The sequence below is a fragment of the Venturia canescens genome, chromosome 1 (genome assembly GCF_019457755.1).
Source record: "Venturia canescens isolate UGA chromosome 1, ASM1945775v1, whole genome shotgun sequence".
In the NCBI taxonomy this organism is placed as follows: domain Eukaryota; kingdom Metazoa; phylum Arthropoda; class Insecta; order Hymenoptera; family Ichneumonidae; genus Venturia; species Venturia canescens.
Genome location: NC_057421.1, coordinates 1,011,219 through 1,034,717, shown reverse-complemented (window position 1 = coordinate 1,034,717; position 23,499 = coordinate 1,011,219). Strand labels below are relative to the sequence as shown.

Sequence of the window (23,499 nt, the reverse complement as noted above, 5' to 3'; positions counted from 1 at the left end):
CTTTATTTATAACTACCTTTACACGGCCCTCTTATTCCGGGTTAGTTTTCTCAATATAGATATACAAAATGCATGTCTGTCGATATATATAAATATACCCATCTGTATATACAAAACCGGAATAGGAGGGCCGTGTAAACGTAGTCTATGAACAAAATAGAAAATAACCTCGAAAATAACGCTGGACCAGGATTTGTCCCATTCAGATCTTCATTCACTTTATTATCAAATTTTATTTATTATTCAATCGAATGAAATTTATTATTACATCAAATTTATTAATAAATTATTATTAATAAATGGGCTTTGTGCACGAGGCAGGTATACGTGATGGTCATTCGTTTCACCGGATAAAACTTTTGCTTTCATACTTTTGGTCAAGTCTGTACATTTCAAAGGACAGTTATTGAACGACGATAGTGATTGTTGATTGCTTAATTTTTTCATAAGAATACTCAAATCTCAAAACTTACGTGGACGAATAAGCGAACGAGAAACTTCGGTATACTGGGGATGCGAAATTTGAAAGAGAAGGGGAAAGGGGAATGTTTTCATTTCGTTGTTATCACTGAATCTCTATAAAAGACATGGATGGAACACGAGTTCTTACATGTACAATACACAATTCAAACACGACGTTGTAACGTTGGTTCAATTATTCGACGTCACACTCTTTTTCCATTCTATTAGACGAGACAACGAACGCAACGAGGTAATTTCCGCTCATCTAAAAATTGAATCCTACGCGATTTATTGTATCAATGGTGCGTCCAGTGTCGTCACGAATATAGAATCAAAAAGATAAAATACTTTTAAAAAGTTCATTCAAATTTACCCGGAATTCACAAAAAAAAAAATTTTATCTGCGTCGATCATAATATTTCCTACAACTTCACGTGTTTCATTCTCATTTCCAAGTCTGATCAAGTAAATAAAGATTGCGTCATGCATCTGATGTAAACGCATTCTAATCATGCGCTCTGCGCTCCGCCGGTACTGCCTTGCAAGAAATCACGAGTCATTCACGGATTCCAACGCCACATCTCGCTCTGCGGTTTTCGTAGCGAAATGAGTGAGATAATTGTAAAGCACCCGCAATTAAAATGGCGGTACTTTCGAAACAGCAGTGTGATATTAATGTTGCTCCGATTATCAAAACATTCAAGAATACAATACCAACAATCAAAAATGGTGTCTAGCCGCATTGCCACATAAAATTTTTTTATGCGCCGTCTGACATTTGACACGTCAGCAAAGACATTACCACACCCTCTTGACGCATTGTCGGCTACTATTGTGTATACTTTTCGACCCTGAAATAAGTTCCGCAGCGTCTAACACGTTCAGTGAGTTTTCCTATGTGCCGTTTCGATAGTAGTAATGAAAAATAAAAAAAATCCTATTTTTGTTCAACATTTTTTAATGTCGTTGAAGAATCGTTGGTTTTCGCAACATTTTTATATCGTGAATATATTTTTACTTTTCGTCGCTTTTGTAATCGGTCATTGGTCTCTGATACTTTTTAATAATTTTCCCGAATTTATTCGATTGTTTTAGCAAGATGGAAAAAGATTTATCGCAACTGACGAAAGTGAGCAAATTGTTTACGGAAGGAACACTTCAAGAAATTTTACGACAGTCGAGTGGCGAAAAAAATGTCACTGTGACAGGTTGGACGTTTGAGCCAAAAGCTGCCATCGGTGACAGTTATTTGTCAGAAGTTGACAGGATGGCCATCCATGGAGAGTCCGAGGGCAAACCAATCATGGTCCGACTCGTTGTTAAATCACTGCCGAAGAATATCGGTCGAAGGAAAACTTATAGAAGCACTGACTTCTTCTACAATGAAATTACTTTCTATCAAAAGGTAAAAACGCATCAAAATTTTTTGGAACCCGGTGCTACGACATTAAGATGTTTTTTTGTTTTCACATCAAGTGTCAACTCTTTTAACATTTTAGACATTTTGAAAATCATGATATCTCAGCCGTTCTACGACCATCCAATTGACTCAGCTGATTTATCATCTTGGATATTTTGTATTTGTAACAAATTCTCCATTAATGAAAATTTCTCACAGATAGACAATTCTTCACTTCATACGTATCATTTGCAGCCAGCCTATTATGCGGTTGTGAAGTAAACGATTGATAGAAATGAAACTTTTCTAAATTTCCAAAGAGCATGTTCAGTAAAAATCTTAAATTTGCTTAAGTGTATTTCTGATGCTTAAATATATTTTTTATTACAGATAGTACCTGAATTTATACAGTTTCTTGAATCTAAAGGTCAAAAGCAGATGCTAGTAGTTCCGCCATGTCTATCCGCACTAGCCGATGGTGAGAACGACTATATCGCTCTACAAGATGTCAGAGACTTTGGTTATGGGCCAGTTGCACGTTTAGAAACTCTTACTCTTGAAGAAATGACGTTTCTCCTGCAGGGTATGGCAAACTTTCATGCAGTGTCGTTCGCATACAAGGACCAGAATAAAGAGAAATTCGACAAGCTTGCTGACAAGCTCATTGAGACATACTTTTCCAATAACCACTGGGATTGGTACAAGAACTTCCATGTAAAGTTGTTTGCCATTCTCAATTACACACACTGGGTAACGAGTATAAATTTTTTTATCGATTTGAAAATAATAAAGTACTTTTTGTTCCCAGGCAATTTCAATTCGCGTGACTAGAGATGCAATGGCAAAAGAATATCCTGATCATCCAGCAGAAATGAAATTGAAGTCTCATTACGAACCTGCGAAGAAACTTTGGGATAAAAGTGTTAGCTTCTGCAGTCGCCGGCATGCACCTACGTCAGTGATAAACCAAGGCGATTCTTGGGCACCAAATTTTTTGATGCGAGTCAACGAGAATGATGGCAAAAAACAAGCACTATTACTCGACTTCCAACTGGCCAGAGTTGCCAGTCCGATACTCGATATATCTTTTCTTATCTATGCTTGCAGCAACAAAGAACTTTTGGACAATCACTTTGACGATATGTTGAAAACTTATCATTCTACGCTTTCGAATGGCATTAAAGCGCTTGGTTCTGATCCTGAAAAAATCTATCCTTGGTTCTTGTTTGAGGAGGAGGTGGGTACTTGACAGAAATAAGATTCTTTCGATTTTAAATTTCGAATATGAAAAATTAACACAAGAGTAATGCTGGTAATGCGCTGTAAGAAAACGAATACTGAAATTAGAATGAATAAATTAAAAATTCTCATTTTTGTTCAGGTAAAGGAACAATGGATTCACGGGATGAATTTTGCGATGGAAGCAATACCTTTCAGCATGCTAGACTCTTCAGAAGCTTTTGATCTCAACATTATAAAGGGCGATGAAGCTGTTGACATTGCCGACATATGGCAAGTTCAAAACATCAAAACAACCGAGGGCAGACATCGGCTAGCTGATGTTATTGTGCACGCTCATTCGAGAGGCTTCATGTAATAATAACGTGACAGGATAAAAAGCAGAACCAAGAATGAGATTCAACCTTGTTCTGCCACCCAGTATCCGAGCTCGTACAAATTTAGAGTAACAATCTAATCATAAGGCTCAACAATTCAGGGGAAGAAAGGGAACAATGTTTAACATGACCAGAAGAATTTTGTCAAATAAATAAATATAAACGATATTGTATTCGTATAATCTTACAACAAGATAAGTATCATTGAAAATATAATATATGTGTAGATAAAAAATTTCGTAGTGCCTCACGGAATTGTGTTTTTAATGCCGTGCTCATAACCATAGCCCTTAGATTTAAGAACAGTCGTTGAAATCTTCACAAGGAGTTTTACGAGTGGATCCTCGATGAAGCTAATCCACTCACATCGAACACTGTTGTGTCGTCTTCGTCATCCTCATCCAATGGCAAAGGCCTCATTTCAATGTCTTGCTTGTGCGCTAGTATTCCATACTTTCGAATCATCTGAGGCCGTTGCTTGTTCACTCCAAAGCTCCGAAATACCATATATGCTAATGCTATCACACTTAGTCCTCCCAAAACGTATAAGCCTCGAAACAACGCTCCAGCATTCACCGCTGGTTGGGAATGCCCGACTGTGCTGGGCTGTTCAAAATATAATGAACTATGATCATTATTGTTTTAGCTGGGAATGTATCGCTGTACAAAATGTGGATAAAGTTACATCAATGGCAACCCATCAAAAAACATTTACTGTATTAGTTTTCTGTTTTCTGAAAAGAGTCAATTTCTCAGAAATTTTATTTTTCAATCTTGAAAAAACGATTATTCAAACAACTTTCAGCTCTGCTACAGAAAGATAAGGATTTTGGTACACTCTCATTCTGCATTCCTTCCACAGAATTAAAAAATTAAGAATTTGAAAATTTTCCATTTCTCTGGTCCATAATGTTCAAGTTCTATACAATTTTCAAAGTTTCTTGAGATATTTAGCTTCATGGGCAATATAGTGATCACATTCAATTTTTCCCAACACACCTTACAAGATGATCAAAAATGATGACGATCTTCTCATTGTCATAAAATTTCCTTTTATTTAAAAATGCGGTTCGTTATATACCATTCTCTTTGCTTCTTAAAATCGAACAGAATGGTTTGTAGTAAAATTGCATATAAAAAATAATTTAATGAGAAAACTACTCAACAATGAAAATGTGCTTACTCAGAAAATCAGAGTTGTTTTCAATCATTAGGGGTCTAGGGTTAAAAACTTTTGAAATTAGTGTTCTTGGACGTTCACAAATCAATAAGCAAATAGCAGAGAATTTGTTGACTTGAAGATTAACGAAAGAAATCACACAGATGTGGGAAGAATAGGAACAAAATTAAAAATTAGAGAAATAAATATTCCGTAAGCTCATCTATTCAAATAAAAACTACAAAAACTATACTTTCCAATATTCAGATCGTTCAAATAATTTGATATAAAAAAGTTCATGGTAACAAGTCAAGTACATTTAAATTTGGTGGTTTGAACTTTGTCAGTATATTTGGTTTGATTATAAACATTAATCAACGGATTCCAACTTAACACTCAATAATAACAAATACAATAACACTATTGATGATTGGACTTCAACAGCAATATTCCGAGTTCTTAGAAATTTATACACTGCGCTGGATATTCATGATAAACCGACATTCAATATTATCAGAAAATGAAAATAATGACGTGTCAGAAACATACCTCAGACGACGAGATGGAATCAGTAGGCAATTTGTTGTCTACAACCGTCGTAGCTGCCGATTGCGAGGTTATGTTCTTGCCGGTCTGTTGTACAGGTGGCGATTTATTCGTTTTATTCCCATTAAGTTCAATTACACCTTTACCGACACTCGCAATTGGTTTTTTTTCTTGCAACTTTGTACCATTACCAATGACACCTTCTTTATTGCTCGGACTTTCAATGCAGATCGTTGAACGTGTGAGGCACAAGACACACGTTGCAACGATAAAAATTAACGAATTGTGAGTCCTCAGCATGTTGCAACCCATTATTTGAATGTGAACTTCATACGGCACGGTGTTGTTTGATTTTAATGACAGTCGTACTGTCAGCGAAACCAATAGATATAAGTATATCTATAAATATGTGTACACACGTCTTTCAACCAAATGTTTGACTGGATATATCGTCATGTTTGAGTTTTTGCCACTTATTGGACCAGGTGGGTGTACCCCGTAAAATCTGGTGGGATCGTAATGCGTAAATTAGTGTGAAGAATCGTGAGAGTGTGAGACAGTTCTCTGTAAACTTTGCAAAACAAGCTCCATGTTTCCCCACCACTTTTTATGTGTCACGAAACAAAAAAATTACACAAGGTTTCCACGTCATCTCGAAAGAACAGAATTCTCACGCCATGAATATTGCAACACGTACAATAAACCAACAATATGAATTACAACAAATTTTCTTACGAAGAATTACTAATACATATCATTGACATTTATCTGTTCATAATCAAATGCGATTGGAGATTCAAATAAATTATAGATTATTGTGCGTAATGTACTACTGCAATTTTTGTCTCTACTCTGGAGAAAATCGACAAATGGACACCGACAGTTTAATTTTATTTTGCGAAACTAGTATTTAATCTTTCGTCGTTACGAACTTAGAAGAAAAGTTTTTAATTTTCTGAAGATTTCTGGATTGGCGTAAAAGACTTTTATGAAATCTGAATTTATAGTTTTACGCTACCCCGGAACTATTATTTGAAGGGAAAAAATAGAATTATCTCTTAAGGTTATACAGCAAATCTAGGCTGGTTTTTCATGGTTCAATCTCCAACTTCCCGTTATTATTAAAACTAAATCTTCCGCAAGTATACTGATATCGAATCCTAATTTTGTGGATTCAAGTTTATATTTATTATATGAGATTCGTTTTTTGCAGTTTTTGATGAGACGCTAAAAAGTTACTATAAATCCTTATTTGCATTAATTTTTTACACATTTGGACTTGATCAAACGTTTGAAAATTCACATCTCAAAACCGAAAAAATTATGGTTTACACACTTTAAAATGGATTTTTTCGATTTTTCTCCTCAATTTAATCGAAAATTGAACGACCAAGTTCACGGAGGTAACTTCGTCGCAGTCAAAGTGGCGCATCGTGGTCGTTTCTTGTACCCGATCGTCAGTACGAATGTATCTGGGTGCCAACAGTAGATACTGTAGCCATAATTTTTCCGTGATAACGGGTGGGGGCATAAGAGGACTTTGCCACTCTTTACTTGTCAGTCACCTACTGGGTCAAAAGGGGCGAGGGGTTGTCGTTGTCAGTCGCTAAGTCGCTAACGACGTTTGGTCGGCGGACTCGGTCGCTCAGTCTTTCTCTTACTTCCACTTGTTCACTATCTTCTTCTCTCTCTCCTTTCCCTCTCTCTATATATTTCTCTCTCTTTCTGACACACACCCATACACGCATCATCGTCCTTTGTCCCTAGAGTCCCTTTGCTCGCGCAGTGAGAGTTTCGTTCGCGTTTTAATCATGCTACGGAGATACTCTTGCTCCCTGTTGAGAAAGTCTTCGGGCTTGGTGTAAAAGGAAAGGATAAGAAAATAGGAGAAGCAGAAAATAGGTAGATTATCCATTAAAATAAAGTACCAAATCTAGTGACGTGCGTTATGAAGACCAAATCAAAGTGAAAATCGTCTCTATTGCGACGAACAGTCAAGTTGTACAGAACGTGAGACTAACGGAATAGCTCAAATTACGTTTAACTTCATATATACAATATTATATATAGAAAAATATATATTCACGTACATATATTTAAAATAGAAATATATGTGTGTACCTCTCTGTTTCTTTCTCATGCACCTACACGCACACACCCTTGCATCGTCGATGGGAATGTGAAATACGATCGTGAACAGCTGTTCGTTATCATTCTGTCAGTTTCAAAGAACGCATATTATTGTTCGTCGTCGATAAGAAGAGTGTGATACAAAAATGGCGCAACAGGATAATGGCCCTTGCTGGGACAGTCTACCCAGTGTTATAATGCTCGAAATTTTTTCATATCTGCCACACCAAGACAGACTCAAAGCATCTGTGGTAAGTTTTGCGCTTTTATGTATTTGTCTCTACGTCCGTGCTGTTTCCCCCGTTCCCCTATTCGTTTCTCCGTCTTCTGTATGTTTTTATTTTTCTCTGAAATCCCCTTATCCCCCTTCTTCCGATAGCCTCTCGCGTCAACTCATTATATCTTGAATACAAGCTGGAATATTTAATCTTTCTTCGAACTCTCATACGACTAATAACAAAAGCGAAGTGTATCGTTTCTTTTATGTATACAAAAATCGATCGGGTGCTCTCGCGGGTCAACTTTCAAGATGTGTATTGTTGGAGGACAAAACCTTCCGATGGTATTGACTCATGCTAGAAAAAGCGTGTCATTAAGGCATATTTATTTTTTATTATTTTCTAACGCCGCCAAGTATAATAACGCATGTTTACCAGCAATTCATGAATATAGGTGTGTTTGACTTTATTACGAACGTTAAGCAAATTCTCCATGCACGTGTATTGCTTTCGTTCGGATAAGAAACGACGTTACGTCTTTGAAGGAAACCATTTTTCGAGCTAGCAGAAAATAAAAAATAAAACGACGCATTTTTAAATGAAGGATCTTCATTTTTTTCAATCGAAATTTATTTTCAACGCCGGATAAGCCGATAATATAAAATTTAGATAAGCAACGAAAATTATTCGCCTATTTCGTTATCACCGGTTGTAATGAATTCTCTTATCTTTTTCAAATATTTCACGCGACAGCTTTAAACACACACGACAAATCTATACTTTTTTCGTTCAGACTTACGTACACGTACTAAACTGTCATTGTCAAGTTGAAAAATTTATTGACAGCCTTCAGCTTCGATGTGTAACGAAATGAGAAAAATAGTTTTCCCGTTGCCCTCTAACGGAGCAACCTCCAAGTTTAGATCAGTTGAACGACCAAATATTTTTATCTGTCATATGCCAAAACGTTTGCTTACATTGAACTGATTTCAACGAGAATAGACATTAACAAAAAAAATATTTCTCCGTTCACGTGTTATGGAGAAAGCTGATTTCTCGTTGCTTCGATACATTGAAGAACAATGGAAAGGGAAAGGAAGAGATACCGTAAATCGGCGTTGCGATTATTTCGATTATTTTCGTTTAGATTACTTTACACATAAAACGAGTTCGAATGATTTGACATGTCTGGCCGTCGGAATAATTTTCTGCTTTCGGACATCTCCGGACGATTCACAATTCGAAAATCTATGATTTTTATTTCACTAGAGAATTTTCGGTAGTTGAACTTTCAAAATAAATTTTGAATAATTTTCCGTGCAACATTCCCGTAAACAGCAAACTTTTTGACAAATTTCATGTAATTTATGAGCTTTTTTCCCGTTGAAGCGATTTTCACAATCGATTCTAGATTCAGTGATTTTACAACTGATCAGAAAACCTTTTTACTCGCTCCATTGCACATATACGAAAGCAGAGATTTACGTTGACTGTGTCTCACTTTTTGAATCGCCATGTTCATGGCGTCGGGAGGGCGGGGGGGGGGGGGGGGGGGCTAACGGTAACTTTCAAACACTGCCACTTTGAGAAATTAAAATTTATGTTGGCTGCATTTGATGTTTTGTCTGGAAGCAAATTATCGCGGTTCGAGCTCCATCGTATAATCGAGATAACGCTGATACAGAATTTAATGGTGCGTTAATTAGTCGATTTTTGATCAAATTCAATTGCTGGTTCTCTCATTCAGAATACTCGAAAGTTGCAGACCTTTTTGTTATTCGAAATGTCTACGGAACTTGGGAGTTTGATTGCAACATACCATGAGGGGGGTTGGGCCGCTGTAGAGCGCTCGTAATTAAACTCTATCAATTAACCTGAAAAACACTCGGCATGGAATTATTGAATTGAAAAAAAAAAAACAAAATTGTTTGAAAAAATGTTTGAGAGAACGGAGGGTCTGTTGAATTTTCTCAAAATGGAGCCTTTTTTCAAAAAACGAAAAAAATTCAGACACAAATCACGAAATGATTGTTGACAACAAAAACGCGCAATGCAACGTGAAAATCCTTCGTGTTTCTACTATTTTTCATGCTCTCATACGCAAGGCCCACCTTAATTAGAATATCTCACAGTCAGCGGTCGGGCTACTCGTACTTCAAACATTGCTCGCTGCAAATTCAACTGCTTAATTCAATGAATAAAAACCTGAAAAAAGTCCCGCGATTGTGGTTTCGATGCGTGGGTGTTTGTTGGAAACAATCAGTGCAGTGAATATTGACTTTCGAAAAAAAAAAAATTGGAAAAGACAATCGATGGAATGGGCGGGGACAGTGTTTTTGAGCACTGCATGACTGACGTCTGACGTGTGATCTTAACGTGTTTTTTAAAAGGTTCAAAATTTTTGTAACTGCACGATTGTACTACAGCTCTGTAGCGCATCGATCGGTGACAACGAGCAAGAAAAAAAAGGTGGGGGCAAAGGAAAAAATCAAAAACGAGTCCGAAATCAACATCAACATCAACCTCGTAAGATGTTCTTCCGAGACATAAATTTTGATGAAGGCTACTGAAATATATCGGGACACTTTTTTTGGATACGAAGATGAAAAAAATTGCACTCGGGATGGGAAAAAGTTTTGAGCGAAAACAAAATATTTTTATTGATTTTCAACGTTATCCTCGAAGCTTCTATTTCTCTGAGGAAAAAACATTTGCAAATATGAAAATGTGTGCCGAATGTCGAACAAACATCGAACAGCGACGTTCACGATTACTTCTTCGGGGTAAAAAAAACTCAAATAAAAAATTCTTGAAGCGACTGTGATTTGTGCCGACTATTCATATTTCGTTTTTATTGATTCTTATGTGCAAAAGTCTTCGTGAATGATCATATTACAAAAATACAAAATGACGAATGAGATTCCCGGTGAATCTCGGAAGTCAGAGAAAAGCGAGGTTAGGTTTGCCGGTCGCATCAGCCGTTACTCGCGGCCATGTCAAGTCTCGGTGTTATTTTCTTTGTTACCCGAAGTTTAAACTTTTTTTGTGATACTAACGTTCGATTACCCAACAAGGAATGTTTTTTCGATTCCTCACAACCCCGTTTTTTAACTAATTTTTGAATTTCGGCAAGGAAAATCGTGTTCATGCTGGCACTTCCGCTCGCACAAATCTTTCAACTTTCGAACGATTCTCATGCAGTTATCTAAGCCCCTTAATCGATTTTTTATCAAATACTCTCAGGTATGCAAAAATTGGAGACAAGCATTATTCCATCCGAGTTTCTGGAAAGAAATCACATTCGCGTTCGAACATCGCGAGGGAGTAACCTGGACGCGATACCTAGCCGAGTGTTTTGCCCTGAGCGTTCAGAACGCCACGGTGCGATGTTGGACACCACAAAGAACTTCGGACTTCGACAGGTTACTCAAGCGTTTTCGGGGAAATCGGAATCTACGAAGGTTAATCATGGAACCCACTTCCTCCAGTCTTGAATGGCAGACGAATGCTCCTGAAGATGGTGACCTGTCGGAGCGGTAAGAAATATAAGAAAGTTATTAATCATATAAAAACAAATCACTGCAGCGATTGTTATTTCCCCAAGTGAAAGGCATTATAAAATTTGAAAAATCTCTAAATTCTCAGAAAATTTTGAGTTTGCAACAGAAAAAATATTTTTTTGGAATTCATAGTGGTTGGATAGAAAATCAAAGACGAAAAAAGATCAGCAGCTCACAAAACATTTGTTTGGTTTTTTGTTCCAGCTGGGTTCGTCCGATATTGGATTCATTGGTGAAAATAATCAATACATCGAAACACTTGGAAGCTTTGACACTGGGTTGCTTCGAAGAACTAACAGCGAGATCGGGTGAAATCGTGTCTGCGTTGTGCAGCAATGGACACGAGAGATTCATAACGCATCTTGGTCTTGCTTCAGTGAAGGATGATCCTGAGGATTACGAATGTGCAATTATCGATCCACCAACACTCCGCTCTTTCGATAGGCTCACAGTGCTCACGATAGACTACGATAATCTCAGTGATTCCTTGCTCGGAGCTCTCGCTTATGGGGTACTGAGGAGACTCGTCGTTCACGTACACAGCTGGAACAAAAGTCTACCAGGCACTACGAATACAGCGTGGCAAACTTTCACCCAAAAGAAGTGAGTTTTACGTTTTTTTCTTTCCCCAATCTTCAAACCCTATTCAATTGCAATGGAGCTAATGAATCATTGCAACAGTCCACAGTGCACACTACGATTGAATCTGCTTCATGCCTACGTCGCAGTGGACGTTTTGGACACGGAAATTTTGCGTCCTGCGATGCCGCTAACACGCTTCAAAGCTCTCTTCTGCGAAAGTGTGAACGTCAAAGCTCTTCTACGGATGTCGATCTGGTACATCCGCACATTGAAATCCATCGCGTGGATCGACTCCATGAGCGCTGATGAAGTCGTCCCCCCAACCCACGATTCTTCGGTGGCTGATAGGTAGTTACTACTTTTTCACATTTTTTCAAACAAGAAACGAAATGCATGAGCATCGCTAAAGAGGCTCGGAAGGCAAATTTTTTCGCACCCTTCGTCCGATTGGTTTAAACACGAATCAGCACATTTCTAACAACCTTCTGCCTGGAGGACCCATTTTTATACCGATCGGATGAACGGTATGAAAAAATTTCGACCTCAGAAATTCGAGGTGAGCTCAGGTTGCTGAATTATATTCCCTAGAATTTATATTCCGATGTGGGAGAGTATCCTGTAAAAAGACACGTGCAAACCAATTGTCAGATTTCTATCCCTTGTTTTCAAAGAGTTCAAATGTTTCTAAAAATTCAAGCCTCCGACAGATCGATATAGCGACAAATATTAGTGTGCCAATTCGCACGAAAAAAAAATAAAAAATCGATTAATTCTGGAAATTCAGTTACTGATATTATTAAAAATATGTTCGATCTTCATGAAACTATAGAAATAATGAAGAGTTAGGTTCGGATTTGCATTTTCTTTTTGTAAAAAATATTTTTCATTTTAGTTTAATGATTTTTGGGTTCCTATTGATGTGGTTTACAGACTGAGAAACATTTTTTCACTGAGGCATTCAAGGACTAAGAAAAAATGAACAAACGACATTTCCAATATATGAGCTAATTGTAATTTCATTTGTCATACTGATAACAGCCCGGATGCTCTAGTTCTAATTGCGTGGAAGTGTACGTGTTTTCGTGAGCTCATCTACATTGGCCACAAATATTATCCAGAAAATATGCTGGCGATAGCTCGGCTTCGAGGGAAAACGCTGCAAAAATTCGAGTTTGCTGAGAGTGATATAATTTACGACAAAGATTCGCCGTACGGGTCGAAAAATATTCGAAAAGTGAGTAAATTTAATGCTACGAATCGGGAGAATTATCACATCGGCGCCTTCAAATGTCAGTAATAATCAATAAAAATCGATCGTTCTCAGGAGCTGAAATGGATCTTCGGGGACGAATGGAAAACATTGGCGGACGACGAGCTCGCGACAGTGATAACCGATGCTATACGAGGAGACAGCAGAGACGTGATAATGCCACTCGTATTGCAGGATGCGAAGTAACGTTCCCAACGTTTGTTTTGCCATTCAAAGCGTGATACCGGACACCACAAACCATCCAGGCATGCAGAGAAAAAACAAAGCACGAGCAGACTCGACAAGGAGACGCGTAACATGAATCACCGGACTAGGGAGAGATTAAGAAGAAAAGAAAAATCGATGCAACGAGAACGAGTTGTACACGACGTATGAAGGGATACAACTTTTGGGAAATCATCGAGTTTTCCATGCGAGGCCACAAAACGAAAGAAAGAGAGAGAGAAAGAAACAGAACAATGGAACTGATAAAAATTGGAAGAGGGGAAGGAAGAAAAAACAATTCGACGACGACGAAATTGAAAGACTGACAAAGATATTTCGTCCTCAGTTCATTTATCCGGGTCGTTCGTCGCGCGATCATTTTCTTCCCCTCGATTAGTCTCTCATCTGGTAAACAGTTTACTAGTCGAATGGGCGTTGCGTCAAATGCATTTATTTGTAATATCCGACAAACGAGCTCGTTATGCGCAGGTTACCATGACGAAAATGGCCGGACCGTATGCACTCTGTCCACAGCAACCAAGATTCCATTGTGCGACGTAAGAAAAGAAAGAATGAAAATATAATTGATATAAAGGAAATATCGATCGAAAGCAGCTCACCGAGGCTTTTTATTTGACGAGATCCCGACGAATTCCGCGTTCAAATAAACAAAATAAAATGGAGAACGTATATTAACGAAAGAACGAGATCTCCGGGCGAGAGAATTCTCCAAGGACTGAAAACCGCAAAAATATTTTCATTCGTTGAATATTTTTAGATAATCGAAAATCGATAAGCTCGAATGAAATGTGGAGAAATGAAATCCGGATTAATCTTCCATCGTGTCGAAGAGCGGACAAAATGATTGAGATTCCAGAATTAATATATATGGATGTATATATATATAGCAAGCAGGGAGAGAGAGACAAAGAGATACGATAATGGAGCGGTACAATATTCCAACGACAAAGGAAATAAATTAAGAACGAAGGAGGAAGAGAATACTTGCCTAGTTCAGCAACGAGGTTGACGAAATAGAGGAGGGAATGTGATCGCGCTGCTTCCACACTTTCAAGAGAGACTACGAGAATTATGAAGCAAAACTGTTGAAACAAATTGTTACGAAGAGCCTTCACAGCTTTCCGTACAGCAGTGATGACGAGATCGAATGATAGAGAGAGAGAGAGACAGATAATGTTCGAGTACGTGATTCGAATCGATCGGGAATATTGACAAGAAAACAAAAATATCGTAGAACATTTACGAGCGTGTAGAAGCTGTAAAACAAACAAAACTCCTCAACTATTGAAAAATCGAAGTTTAGTTTAGTGAGATATACGACGAAGAAGTTATAAAATCGCGACTCAAGACACGAAGTAAAAAAAGCCTAAAGCGGAGAGCGAATATCGGTTGACAAGAGAAGGAAGAAGAGGACGATTACATTGCAGAGCTCGTAAGTAACATGCAACACGTAGATCGCGACAGGAAAAACAGAAAGGAGAAAGCGAAAGAAGCGAATAAATAGCTGTTTAGCGTACCGAGGTTATTTTTAATACGAGAACCAATCGGGCCGCACATCGTCGTTGTTTTTTTTTCTTTTTCTTTTTTTTTTAATTTTTATTTCTCAACTGAAGATAAAACGTATTTCGCCAATACTGCGGCTTTGTTCATTGAGAACAAGAAAACCGCTCTGTGTGATAGGGGCTCAGAGTTTCTCACCCCGGGGGATGTCGCGAACGAGAATTTAACAATACCCCCGGCAAATGATTCCCTTTCTCTGCTCCCCCTGTATTTATTAAATCGAGTTGTAGCGGAGGCAAGATTAACGCGAATTATCCGTTGCTTCACATCTTCCAAAATCGTATTTAATGTGGGAAAGAAAATAATCTTATGGAAAAACAGTGTCTTTTTATAGGGAGTTATCAAACATTTTCGTTTTCTTTTTTTTTTTAATGAATTACGGTGTATCGCTGATGTTAAAAAAAAACCAAAGGATTCTTAATAATTGCGTAAACGAAATTGTAAACGACTGTTACAACGCAACGATACCGCAGTATTTTTCAACTCGGCATCTCATCGACAGCTCCGATGAATGGTTGAAAAGCATTGATGTTCTCGGAGTTGAAGGTCAGCGACATCACTGATGATGAACTATTGAATATTTGACAAGTTAAATTGGCGAATTTTCGTCGAACTAGTGACAACGAAACAGCAAAATGAGTAAACTGTTTCTATCGAGAACCAAAGAAAAAAGCGAATAATCACTGAAGATATAAAAAGGTCAGATGGTTGGTAACTCTCGTTTAAAAGCACTGTTTAAGCAATCAACGATATTCCTCATCGAAGGAACTAAAAAAAAGAAATTTTGGGGGGGAGGGAAATATGAACATTAGATAAGATCTTGTCGAGAGATTGTTTTGCAGTTTAATAATCGTGCAGAATAATTTAAATTTTTCAAAGTAATCCAATTTATCCATGTAATGTTATTGATTAGTCAGGGAGACGCGTGTAGATGAAAAAAAAAAACAAACAAACAACAAAAGGAATCAAGAAATCATCCCAACTTTAATACATAAAATACCTGCGTCACTGTTATTGCAATTTTTTCTTGACGAATTTTCAATAAATTCGCAAAACAGTCGACCATCTGTACAGAAGAAAGAAAAACACTTAGAAAAGCCAGTTGACTGTTAGATATTTAAACGAAGAACAAACTAATTTTGACGACTACATTGTCACGATATCTCAACGCACAGGAATGCACCCCTAAGCTTTGTGAACGGTTTTTTCCGAGGATACAAGTATGCGGGACAGACGATCTCGCACGAGGAAACCGAAACAAAATTAATTTTTTATTTTTCTCTACTTTTTGGATCGTCAAGATTTCACGGTTTTCTTTATTTTCATCAAGCCTTTTACCTGTCATTCATTTTTTGGCTGTTTTCTCTCGGCACAATATCGATCTCGTTTCGTCGAATGCACGTTACACAGAAAATGAATCAATCATTTTTGTTAGTCGTTTTCAATTGTGACGAAACGAGGATGCGGAGTGCAAGGTTTTTGAATAACCAAGGTGAACGCACAATTTTACACGGTTCACCAGCTCATGGAGAATTTTAATTGAACAAGCAAATGATATGAAAAATATTCACACAAAGTGATGATGATCCAGTTGATAAAACTTGTCTATTTCAATCAAAATCATTCAATTTATTAAAATTCATGTTTAGTCATTGTTGATTTCCATTAATTGATTTATAATTCCGTAAATGCTGTCAAATTTATTTCATTTTCAATTTCCTCAGTGGAATTGCCCTAATTTTCGTAACGCCGGAAACGTAAATTGGGTCCTTCTAGCAGGGGGGAAAATAACGAATTTCTTAGTATTTCGATGATGCTAATATTAGCCTCAGAAATTCTAGGTTACGTTTTCGGCTACAGAGTATAGGAAAAGTGTAGGGATACTAACATCATAAAAAAAAATTAACTTAACCCGACGTGTGTACACTATATTTTTCGGTGCACTGTGTGTATACTGGGTTCTTTAGGGAACAGTCGAGTTTACAAGGTTTTGTAGGCTTCCAAAAAATCTGGAAAAATTCTGGGTTATTTATTGAAGTGTCTACTACATGGCCCAGCAGCTACACCTAACTCAAAAGTTCAAAACCGTTGTTAATAAAAATGAAACATTCGTCTAAAAAGTGGGAAGAACGGAATTTTGTTAACAAATTCGTAACTCTAAAATAAACAAATATTTAAGAAAACGGTTCTAGGCTTTTGTAGCTTAGACTATGAGCTTTCAAAAGAATGTAGCGTTTTTTTGTTTGGGTTCCAAAAATTTGAATTATTTGAGCACCTGAAAATGGGGAATATTTTATGGATTCACGCATGTCATAAAATAAACGAAAAGGTAATTTTACGATAGAAAAATGATTTTTTATTATTCAAAATACCAAGGAATGATATATTAAAGATAATCGAAATCGTGGTCCTCGTTGCAATCTTGTTCGCTGGGTATGTTGTCGTGAATCTCTTCTCCGTCGGGTTCATTCTCACTTTCCTGATCGTAAAATACTTGAGAACGACGGTCGCGTAAGCTGTACATTATCTGGGATGAGCTCCTTTCACCCATTTTGAAAAACTGCTAGAAAGAATGGAAAAACAACCGATTGATACGCCAAAAATACAAAAAAAGTTTTTTTATCGAGGTTAAAGTTCGTAAAAAAAAGCCGCAACAGCAACAAATACATGCAACATTCATTTCAGTATAACAAAAAAAAACTGAAAAACTACGAAAACGAAAAATACAACACCATCCACTTACCTTTGAAAATACTGACGCGGTGTGTACACTGACCCTTTCAGGGAACGGCAGCGACTTACACTCACTAGCGTTTCTAGGTAAACTGCCGAAAAACCCGAGGTCCCTTAAGCATTTAGTCCCTACTACTATCTAGATTTTTTAGGGGGGGTAACCGGAGCCTGCCTTCTATCGGCAAGAAAGAATTTTGAGTTCGAAATTTCGACTGTTCCTTTAATACACACGCCGGGTTAATTACCTTGGGAAAAAATGTTTGTCTGAATTTTGACTTGGAAGGTGCGAGAAGCCTTGACACGATTTGAATTTGAAGAATACATTGGAATAACGAATACATCTGTAGACTAAAGTAGGATTCTCTTGTAACAAAAACTTGAAACGCAGAGGCAATGAAAACGCTGTAAATTTATTCGAAGAGCGTTATAAAAGATATAAAAAAGGGTCAAAGGCGAGGAACCACAAATTGTAATGACTAAAAACACTGTTCCTAAAATCTCATTCCGTGTGCGAATGAAGTTTAAATAATGACGTCAAAACCGGTGGAACGACGGTCGGAAAACGCGCGTGAATAAGAGTGAGTGGGTGAAAACATTTTATTTTATTTTCCGTAGAGATTTCGGGTTATCGGGGTAATATTACAAGGCATCCACGCTTAGTTTTTAGAGTCGATAGTTAAATTAACGTGCGAACGGACGAAGGCATAGAGAGTCTCGGTGGCCGAAGAAATGTCTGTTATTATCGTTGCACTCAATTTGTCGAGGGACGTGAACATTTTTTTCAGTTCTGCAGTTAACATAACCTTAGTTCTATGAATTTTGGTCTTTATTTCGTTCGTAGCTCCTGTGATACTGTGCAATATTATCATTTCTCAAAGACACATTGATCTAATGTTCACGACCAAGAAAAGAACTAGCGAGGTCCCGCTGACCTAATACGAATGTTAGAGCATGGCCAGTTTTGCGAAGGAACGAAAACAAAAAAGCAATATGTCGCATTGGACGCGACGACACGCGCGCCGCCACAGCGAAATAGTTTCTTCTGTTTAATTTCGCATTCGTTGCAAAGTTCACGAGAGAGCCCTTAGCATTTAACCATCATAATTGTTTTATAAAACGTTGTTCACGGTATAGTTTTCATACGATTTTACGATTCCAGCAAATATCTCATGAAAAATTCTCGACAATCGGTCGAAACGTGTTAGTGAGACTCGCCATATTTTGTGTTTGAACATCGTAGGCGCTTCCTCGTCCTTGTATCCCCGTTAAAAAGTTGAAAATAATAAATTTGTAAAAAGTTTCGCGAGAAAGGAGATAGTGCGTGACAACGACGAAGAACGAATATAGCGATAGAACCGACAGAGCCCCCTCGATGACTGATAAAAAAAACGAACAAACAAACGACGTTCCCATGCGACGAGAAAGAGTTGATAACTGAAGAAAAAAAAACATACTATGAACCTGTCAACAATCAAAATGACATACCACAATGTTAAGAAAAAACGATTAATATCAAACGAGCGTCGTAGCACTAAACAATGAAATACAAAGAATAAAAAACGATAAGAACGCCGGGCGATTAATAAAGAATGATAAATATTAAAACAACACGAGGCAGGGAGCGAAAGAGAAAGAACGTGTGAGAGAGAGAAAGAAAGACAAAAGCCGATGATTGCTGGAAAGCTCTAAGATCTATTTTTTAAGCAAAGAAGCAAAAACAAAAAAGAGAGGCGAAAAAATAAAGCGATCGTATATTTTTTTACTAAGGCAGGCCTTAGTGTACGACGAGCGAGAGAGCCCCCTCACAAACCGCGTATTATTAATCGAAACTAGCAAGAGATGGGCCCCGGGAATAAAAACAAACAAACTGTGATGTGTCTGTCGTTGTTAGTGCAGATTTTCAAGGGGTTCGGGTTGCCTGGATCGATCTGATAATCGGTGAGACATCAATTTTCCAAGAATCAAATCGTTTCGTAATCGAGAAATACATCGCGCTCCGATTAAATGGGAAGCTTCGAATTTTATAAACTTCTTTATTTTTTCTTTTGTACCGTAACAAATTCGTGCGCCGAACGCCTTGAAGATTGAGATAAAAATAAAAAAGGAGAGAGCTCGGTTGTAGCAACGATGACGAAGATATAAGAAAAAAAAATCATTAAAGTGGATTGATGTTAGAGATCCATAGAAGGGCATATTTATAACATAGAAAACAAAAAGGTACCGTAATTATCTGGTGCACCATACGCATATAAATTGTACTGTACGATCGAGTGAAAGAGAGAGAGAGAAAGAGAGCGAACGAACTCGGGCTAAAAATTAAACAAGAATTAAAAACGAGCGTGTGTGCGTGTGTGCGGAAACGCTACGAGGGGAGAGGATCGAAGCGAACGAAACATCTGTGATACCAAAATAATAAAATCTTTAGAGGGATACGCGCAAATAAACAGAGATTTGAGGAGGGGAGGAAACAAAATTGTAGCCATGTGGGAAAAACTAGAGAAACGAAAAAAAAAAAACAAACGAACCAAGCGCGCGCGTTTGTGTCTGAGAAGAAAAGGCTGTTTTCTGTGCATTGAGCCAGTCCATTCAAAATATTGAAAAAAAAAATAAATTTAAAAAATAATAAAAACATAAATTAAAACAAAAAAGTAACAAAAAACAAAGAAAATGCAAGGTTGTTAGAGGTTAACTTAAAAATACTTACTAAACATTAATAATACGATTCATTGATGCAAATACGAAGAAAATTTGAACAGATGAAGAAAAACAAATGAAAAAAAAAAAAAAAACAATTTACCTGAAAACTCTTCTAGCGATCGCCTCTTTCATAAGTCATTGTACTATACATGCTAATAATTGTAATAACTATATTTCCAACGATCCGTGTGCGTTTGTATGTGTGATTTGAGCGTGTATTTGAACAAACAAAAACGAAATCACAATCGTTTGATGACGACTAACGATCCAAACGAAGGAACCCAGAGGACTTTCGGTTCGACAGGTTATACGTTTAAATAGCTATCTTGCTGGGTCTGCCGAATTATTATGATTTCCCCCGCAGACCACTAGTCTCGTCATTCCAATAAATAAAGACTCGATATCGGACTGTCGAACCGAGAATCTCTGCTGCGAAGTCGCGTGGATAAAACACAACTTGAAGCCCAAACAATAGAAAGCAACGGAGCAGCAGAAAACGGTAGGAACAAATCTTCCTCGACGAATGAAAATTCTTTTAATTTATCCTCTCAACTGTTTTATGCCATCTCGATTATTATTTTCTGCAATAATTATCTAAGAAAAAAAAGATTTCAGCATGTAATAGGGGAAAGAAAATCACTGAGGCACAAGTTTTTCCGTTGTTGCGGAATTCGAAAACGTCAAAAATAATCCACTAAGCGACATCACGAACAGTATTATAAGTTCCTATACAAGCAAGATGAAAAATCGATTTTCCGTTTTTTACACAAATTTTGAACACACAATTTTGTGCTCTACGTGCGAGTGCGTATGCGTATTGTATGAGAAAAGAAAAAAAATTGAATTAAACATTGCGATAGGTAAAACTGCACGGAACACAATTATTGTACCAAAATGTATACACACAAAAACAAAGAGAAGCGAGAAGGAGAAGATAGAAAGAGGACAATGGACATTTCTAACCCCACTTTACGAGCGTCAGGTCATTCCAGTTTTGATGAGTCGAGCGGACGTATGACGATCGATTTCAAGAGAAAAGTCACAAAAACACAATATCATCGTTTATTTTTAGTTGGTATTATCCTTATTCTTATGTATATTATTGTTAGTACAGTTTTACTCTTATTATTATCACTATTATTGTCAGACATTTGTTGTTTTATCAAAGAGGAAGACGAACGTGGACAATCGAAAAAATTGATCGCGCCCTTCAAAATGTCGCACAACTCTTCACAATATAGTATATACAATCAGATTTACTTTTGTCTTTATTCGTTTTAGAAACGATGAGCCGTGGGTTAGAGTGAAGTGCATCGCGAATACTGTTCGAGTGACGTTGCATGACGCGATCAATCGCGATGAAAAATTTTGCCGTTATATGTACTCTCATAAAAAATATTCGGCGACGACGAGAATTCTCACTTTTCACACCTTTATTCTTCCTCCGTCGTTTTATCCGTTTCGTATTTTTTGACACATGTGGCAAAAATAATAATCACGGTCCGGATACTTGATTCTACACTTTTGACAAAACATTCTCGATGTCGTTGTCGAAAAATCATCATTTTTTTCGAAGCGCAGTAACCTGAGAAATTATACGCAGCGCGAACACACATAATATTGTACACACTGTGTTGATGAAAAGTGTAGGAATAACAAAATATGCCACGATCTGCAGGCGGACCGCGGTTACAGCCCGCACAATCGCTAAATTTCAAAGCGTCGACCATCCAAAAAGAATGAAAAAAAAAATAACGATCTAGCAAAATATATTATTATATACACAAAAATTTTAGTATATATCAAAATATATGATATATTATACGTTGATATATGTCACGTCCTGGTTACAGGGATGAAGCGTGTTCTCTACTGTATACAATAATGTCGCGTCCTCTGTCGCGTTTAGATGTTTCTTTTTCTATCTTTCATTTTGTCTATCGCCACGCGCCATCCGATGTATGGGCGGAGCTCGCAGTAACCAAACTGGCCGACAAAGTTTCGTAGCGTTAAAAAATATAGAGGTTATAAAAATGCAGCTAAATACAACTTGTATTAGTCGATTTGAGAAAAAAACTTGAGCAGCCGTCGAATCATCCAATTTTCCGTTTTGTTGCGTTCCGTTGCAGTAGCGCTGTGTTTGTTTCGAGTCAAAAGTCAACTTTTCAACGGCCACTTTGAGGAACGATCGCAGCACCATCATCTAAAATTCGTTTTTTCTTTTTTCTTTTAACCTTTCGATCGACGAACTTTTGTCCGAAAATTCTACGCAAATGTAGTACACGTAACCGTAACAATTTTTCGACCTAAATATAGAATACAAAAGTGAATATTCGTCACTGGTGTTTATTGTCGTTAAATTGTTCGCTCGTAATTACGTGTTTAGATTATATTCGATTAACGATACGTCTGGTGGGTCGTTCGTTGGGCAAAATCATCGTCGTGACCTTGCAATGACCATTTTCCAATAAATTATACGCATAAGATGAATCGAATTACAAAAGGGTTAGACAATTAAAACGCATTGTCTATCGCATTACTGAACTTGTCGGTGAAAATTGAATAAAAATAAATGGAAAGAAAAAAGAGATTATAACGAAACATGTGAGATCTACATTATGTTTATTCCAACGTGAACTTCAGTGTATACTTCTACAACGGTTATTGAAAACATGCGGATCCATCAGTGTATTCTGTCATAAACAAAATCAACCAATAAATATAATTCGTGTGTGGCAAAAGTGAAAATAAACTTGACGCAACGGTTCTTTTCATTTCGATCTTTAACCCTCCGCACACACACGCTTTAGTCGAATGCCGCATTATTTGTATTTTCAATATTAACAAAAATAGTTGTTTAATTTGATTAGCCGTTTCCGTATTTTTAATAGAAATAGCAGCAGCTGCTGGTGAGAATGCACGATCATTCTTTTGAGTTTGAAAAAAGATTGTTTTGTCGATATATTTTTGAGCCCGAAAAGTAACTCCAGTTTCGGCCGTGGCGCTTCAAGCGCTATCACTTGACAATGCACGACAATGGTGGTGGCGGAGCACCACATTTCATCAGCTGATTCATAAGCAAATGTTTTACTAACTACCATAAACGTAGCCGTACAACTTTGATTTTTTAATTATTAATTACTCTTGGTGCTCTCAAGGTGGTCTCTGGTAATGCAATTACAATGCTTGGTAACCAATATTTTTTTATAAATAATTGATTGAACGTTTGAGTGTATAGATAGCTGACCTTTACGTATATTCGTGAAATGGTTGGGATAAAATACTTAAATCGACGCAGAATCGTCTGGTAAGAACGAATCTATGAAATATAGTCTTTGGTAA

At 37.3% G+C, this 23,499-nt stretch overlaps 3 protein-coding genes across 9 annotated transcripts; 2 read left to right on the top strand and 1 right to left on the bottom strand.

Annotated features, from left to right (window-relative positions):
- Window positions 1–561: 561 nt before the first annotated feature.
- LOC122418913 (uncharacterized) lies at window positions 562–3,727 on the top strand. Of its 6 annotated transcripts, none has more exons than XM_043433045.1 (5): window positions 562–712; window positions 1,558–1,867; window positions 2,252–2,575; window positions 2,670–3,098; window positions 3,243–3,727. In XM_043433045.1, exons 2-5 carry the CDS (start codon window positions 1,562–1,564, stop codon window positions 3,456–3,458), a joined length of 1,275 nt encoding a protein of 424 aa, XP_043288980.1. In that variant the 5' UTR covers window positions 562–712; window positions 1,558–1,561; the 3' UTR covers window positions 3,459–3,727. The 6 variants fall into 6 exon arrangements, with proteins under 6 accessions (XP_043288980.1, XP_043288977.1, XP_043288981.1 ...); XM_043433042.1 differs by having other exon boundaries at window positions 563–712; window positions 1,562–1,867; XM_043433046.1 differs by lacking the exon at window positions 562–712 and adding an exon at window positions 829–1,464.
- On the bottom strand, window positions 3,631–7,442 carry LOC122418918 (uncharacterized). Of its 2 annotated transcripts, XM_043433053.1 has the most exons (3): window positions 7,304–7,442; window positions 5,186–5,687; window positions 3,631–4,083 (listed from the first exon to the last, which is right to left on the bottom strand). In XM_043433053.1, the coding sequence occupies exons 2-3, from the start codon at window positions 5,492–5,494 to the stop codon at window positions 3,808–3,810; spliced, it is 585 nt and encodes a 194-aa protein (XP_043288988.1). In that variant the 5' UTR covers window positions 5,495–5,687; window positions 7,304–7,442; the 3' UTR covers window positions 3,631–3,807. The 2 variants fall into 2 exon arrangements, with proteins under 2 accessions (XP_043288988.1, XP_043288987.1); XM_043433052.1 differs by lacking the exon at window positions 7,304–7,442 and having other exon boundaries at window positions 5,186–5,805.
- On the top strand, window positions 6,764–22,914 carry LOC122418915 (F-box only protein 33). Its single transcript, XM_043433048.1, has 7 exons — window positions 6,764–7,084; window positions 7,383–7,563; window positions 10,774–11,066; window positions 11,295–11,693; window positions 11,772–12,020; window positions 12,711–12,906; window positions 12,997–22,914. Exons 2-7 carry the CDS (start codon window positions 7,459–7,461, stop codon window positions 13,126–13,128), a joined length of 1,374 nt encoding a protein of 457 aa, XP_043288983.1. The 5' UTR covers window positions 6,764–7,084; window positions 7,383–7,458; the 3' UTR covers window positions 13,129–22,914.
- Window positions 22,915–23,499: the final 585 nt, after the last annotated feature.

Bases quoted from the DNA above. Each gene is read 5' to 3' on its own strand.
- LOC122418915 (XM_043433048.1), top strand. From the start codon at position 7,459: ATGGCGCAACAGGATAATGGCCCTTGCTGGGACAGTCTACCCAGTGTT. The intron at 11,067-11,294 runs GTAAGAAATATA...TTTTTGTTCCAG, and splicing joins GATGGTGACCTGTCGGAGCG to CTGGGTTCGTCCGATATTGG. The intron at 12,021-12,710 runs GTAGTTACTACT...TACTGATAACAG, and splicing joins GATTCTTCGGTGGCTGATAG to CCCGGATGCTCTAGTTCTAA.
- LOC122418913 (XM_043433042.1), top strand. From the start codon at position 611: ATGTACAATACACAATTCAAACACGACGTTGTAACGTTGGTTCAATTA. The intron at 1,868-2,251 runs GTAAAAACGCAT...TTTTTATTACAG, and splicing joins AAATTACTTTCTATCAAAAG to ATAGTACCTGAATTTATACA. The intron at 2,576-2,669 runs GTAAAGTTGTTT...TTTTGTTCCCAG, and splicing joins ATTGGTACAAGAACTTCCAT to GCAATTTCAATTCGCGTGAC.
- LOC122418918 (XM_043433053.1), bottom strand. From the start codon at position 5,494: ATGGGTTGCAACATGCTGAGGACTCACAATTCGTTAATTTTTATCGTT. The intron at 4,084-5,185 runs GTATGTTTCTGA...TATTTTGAACAG, and splicing joins ATTCCATCTCGTCGTCTGAG to CCCAGCACAGTCGGGCATTC.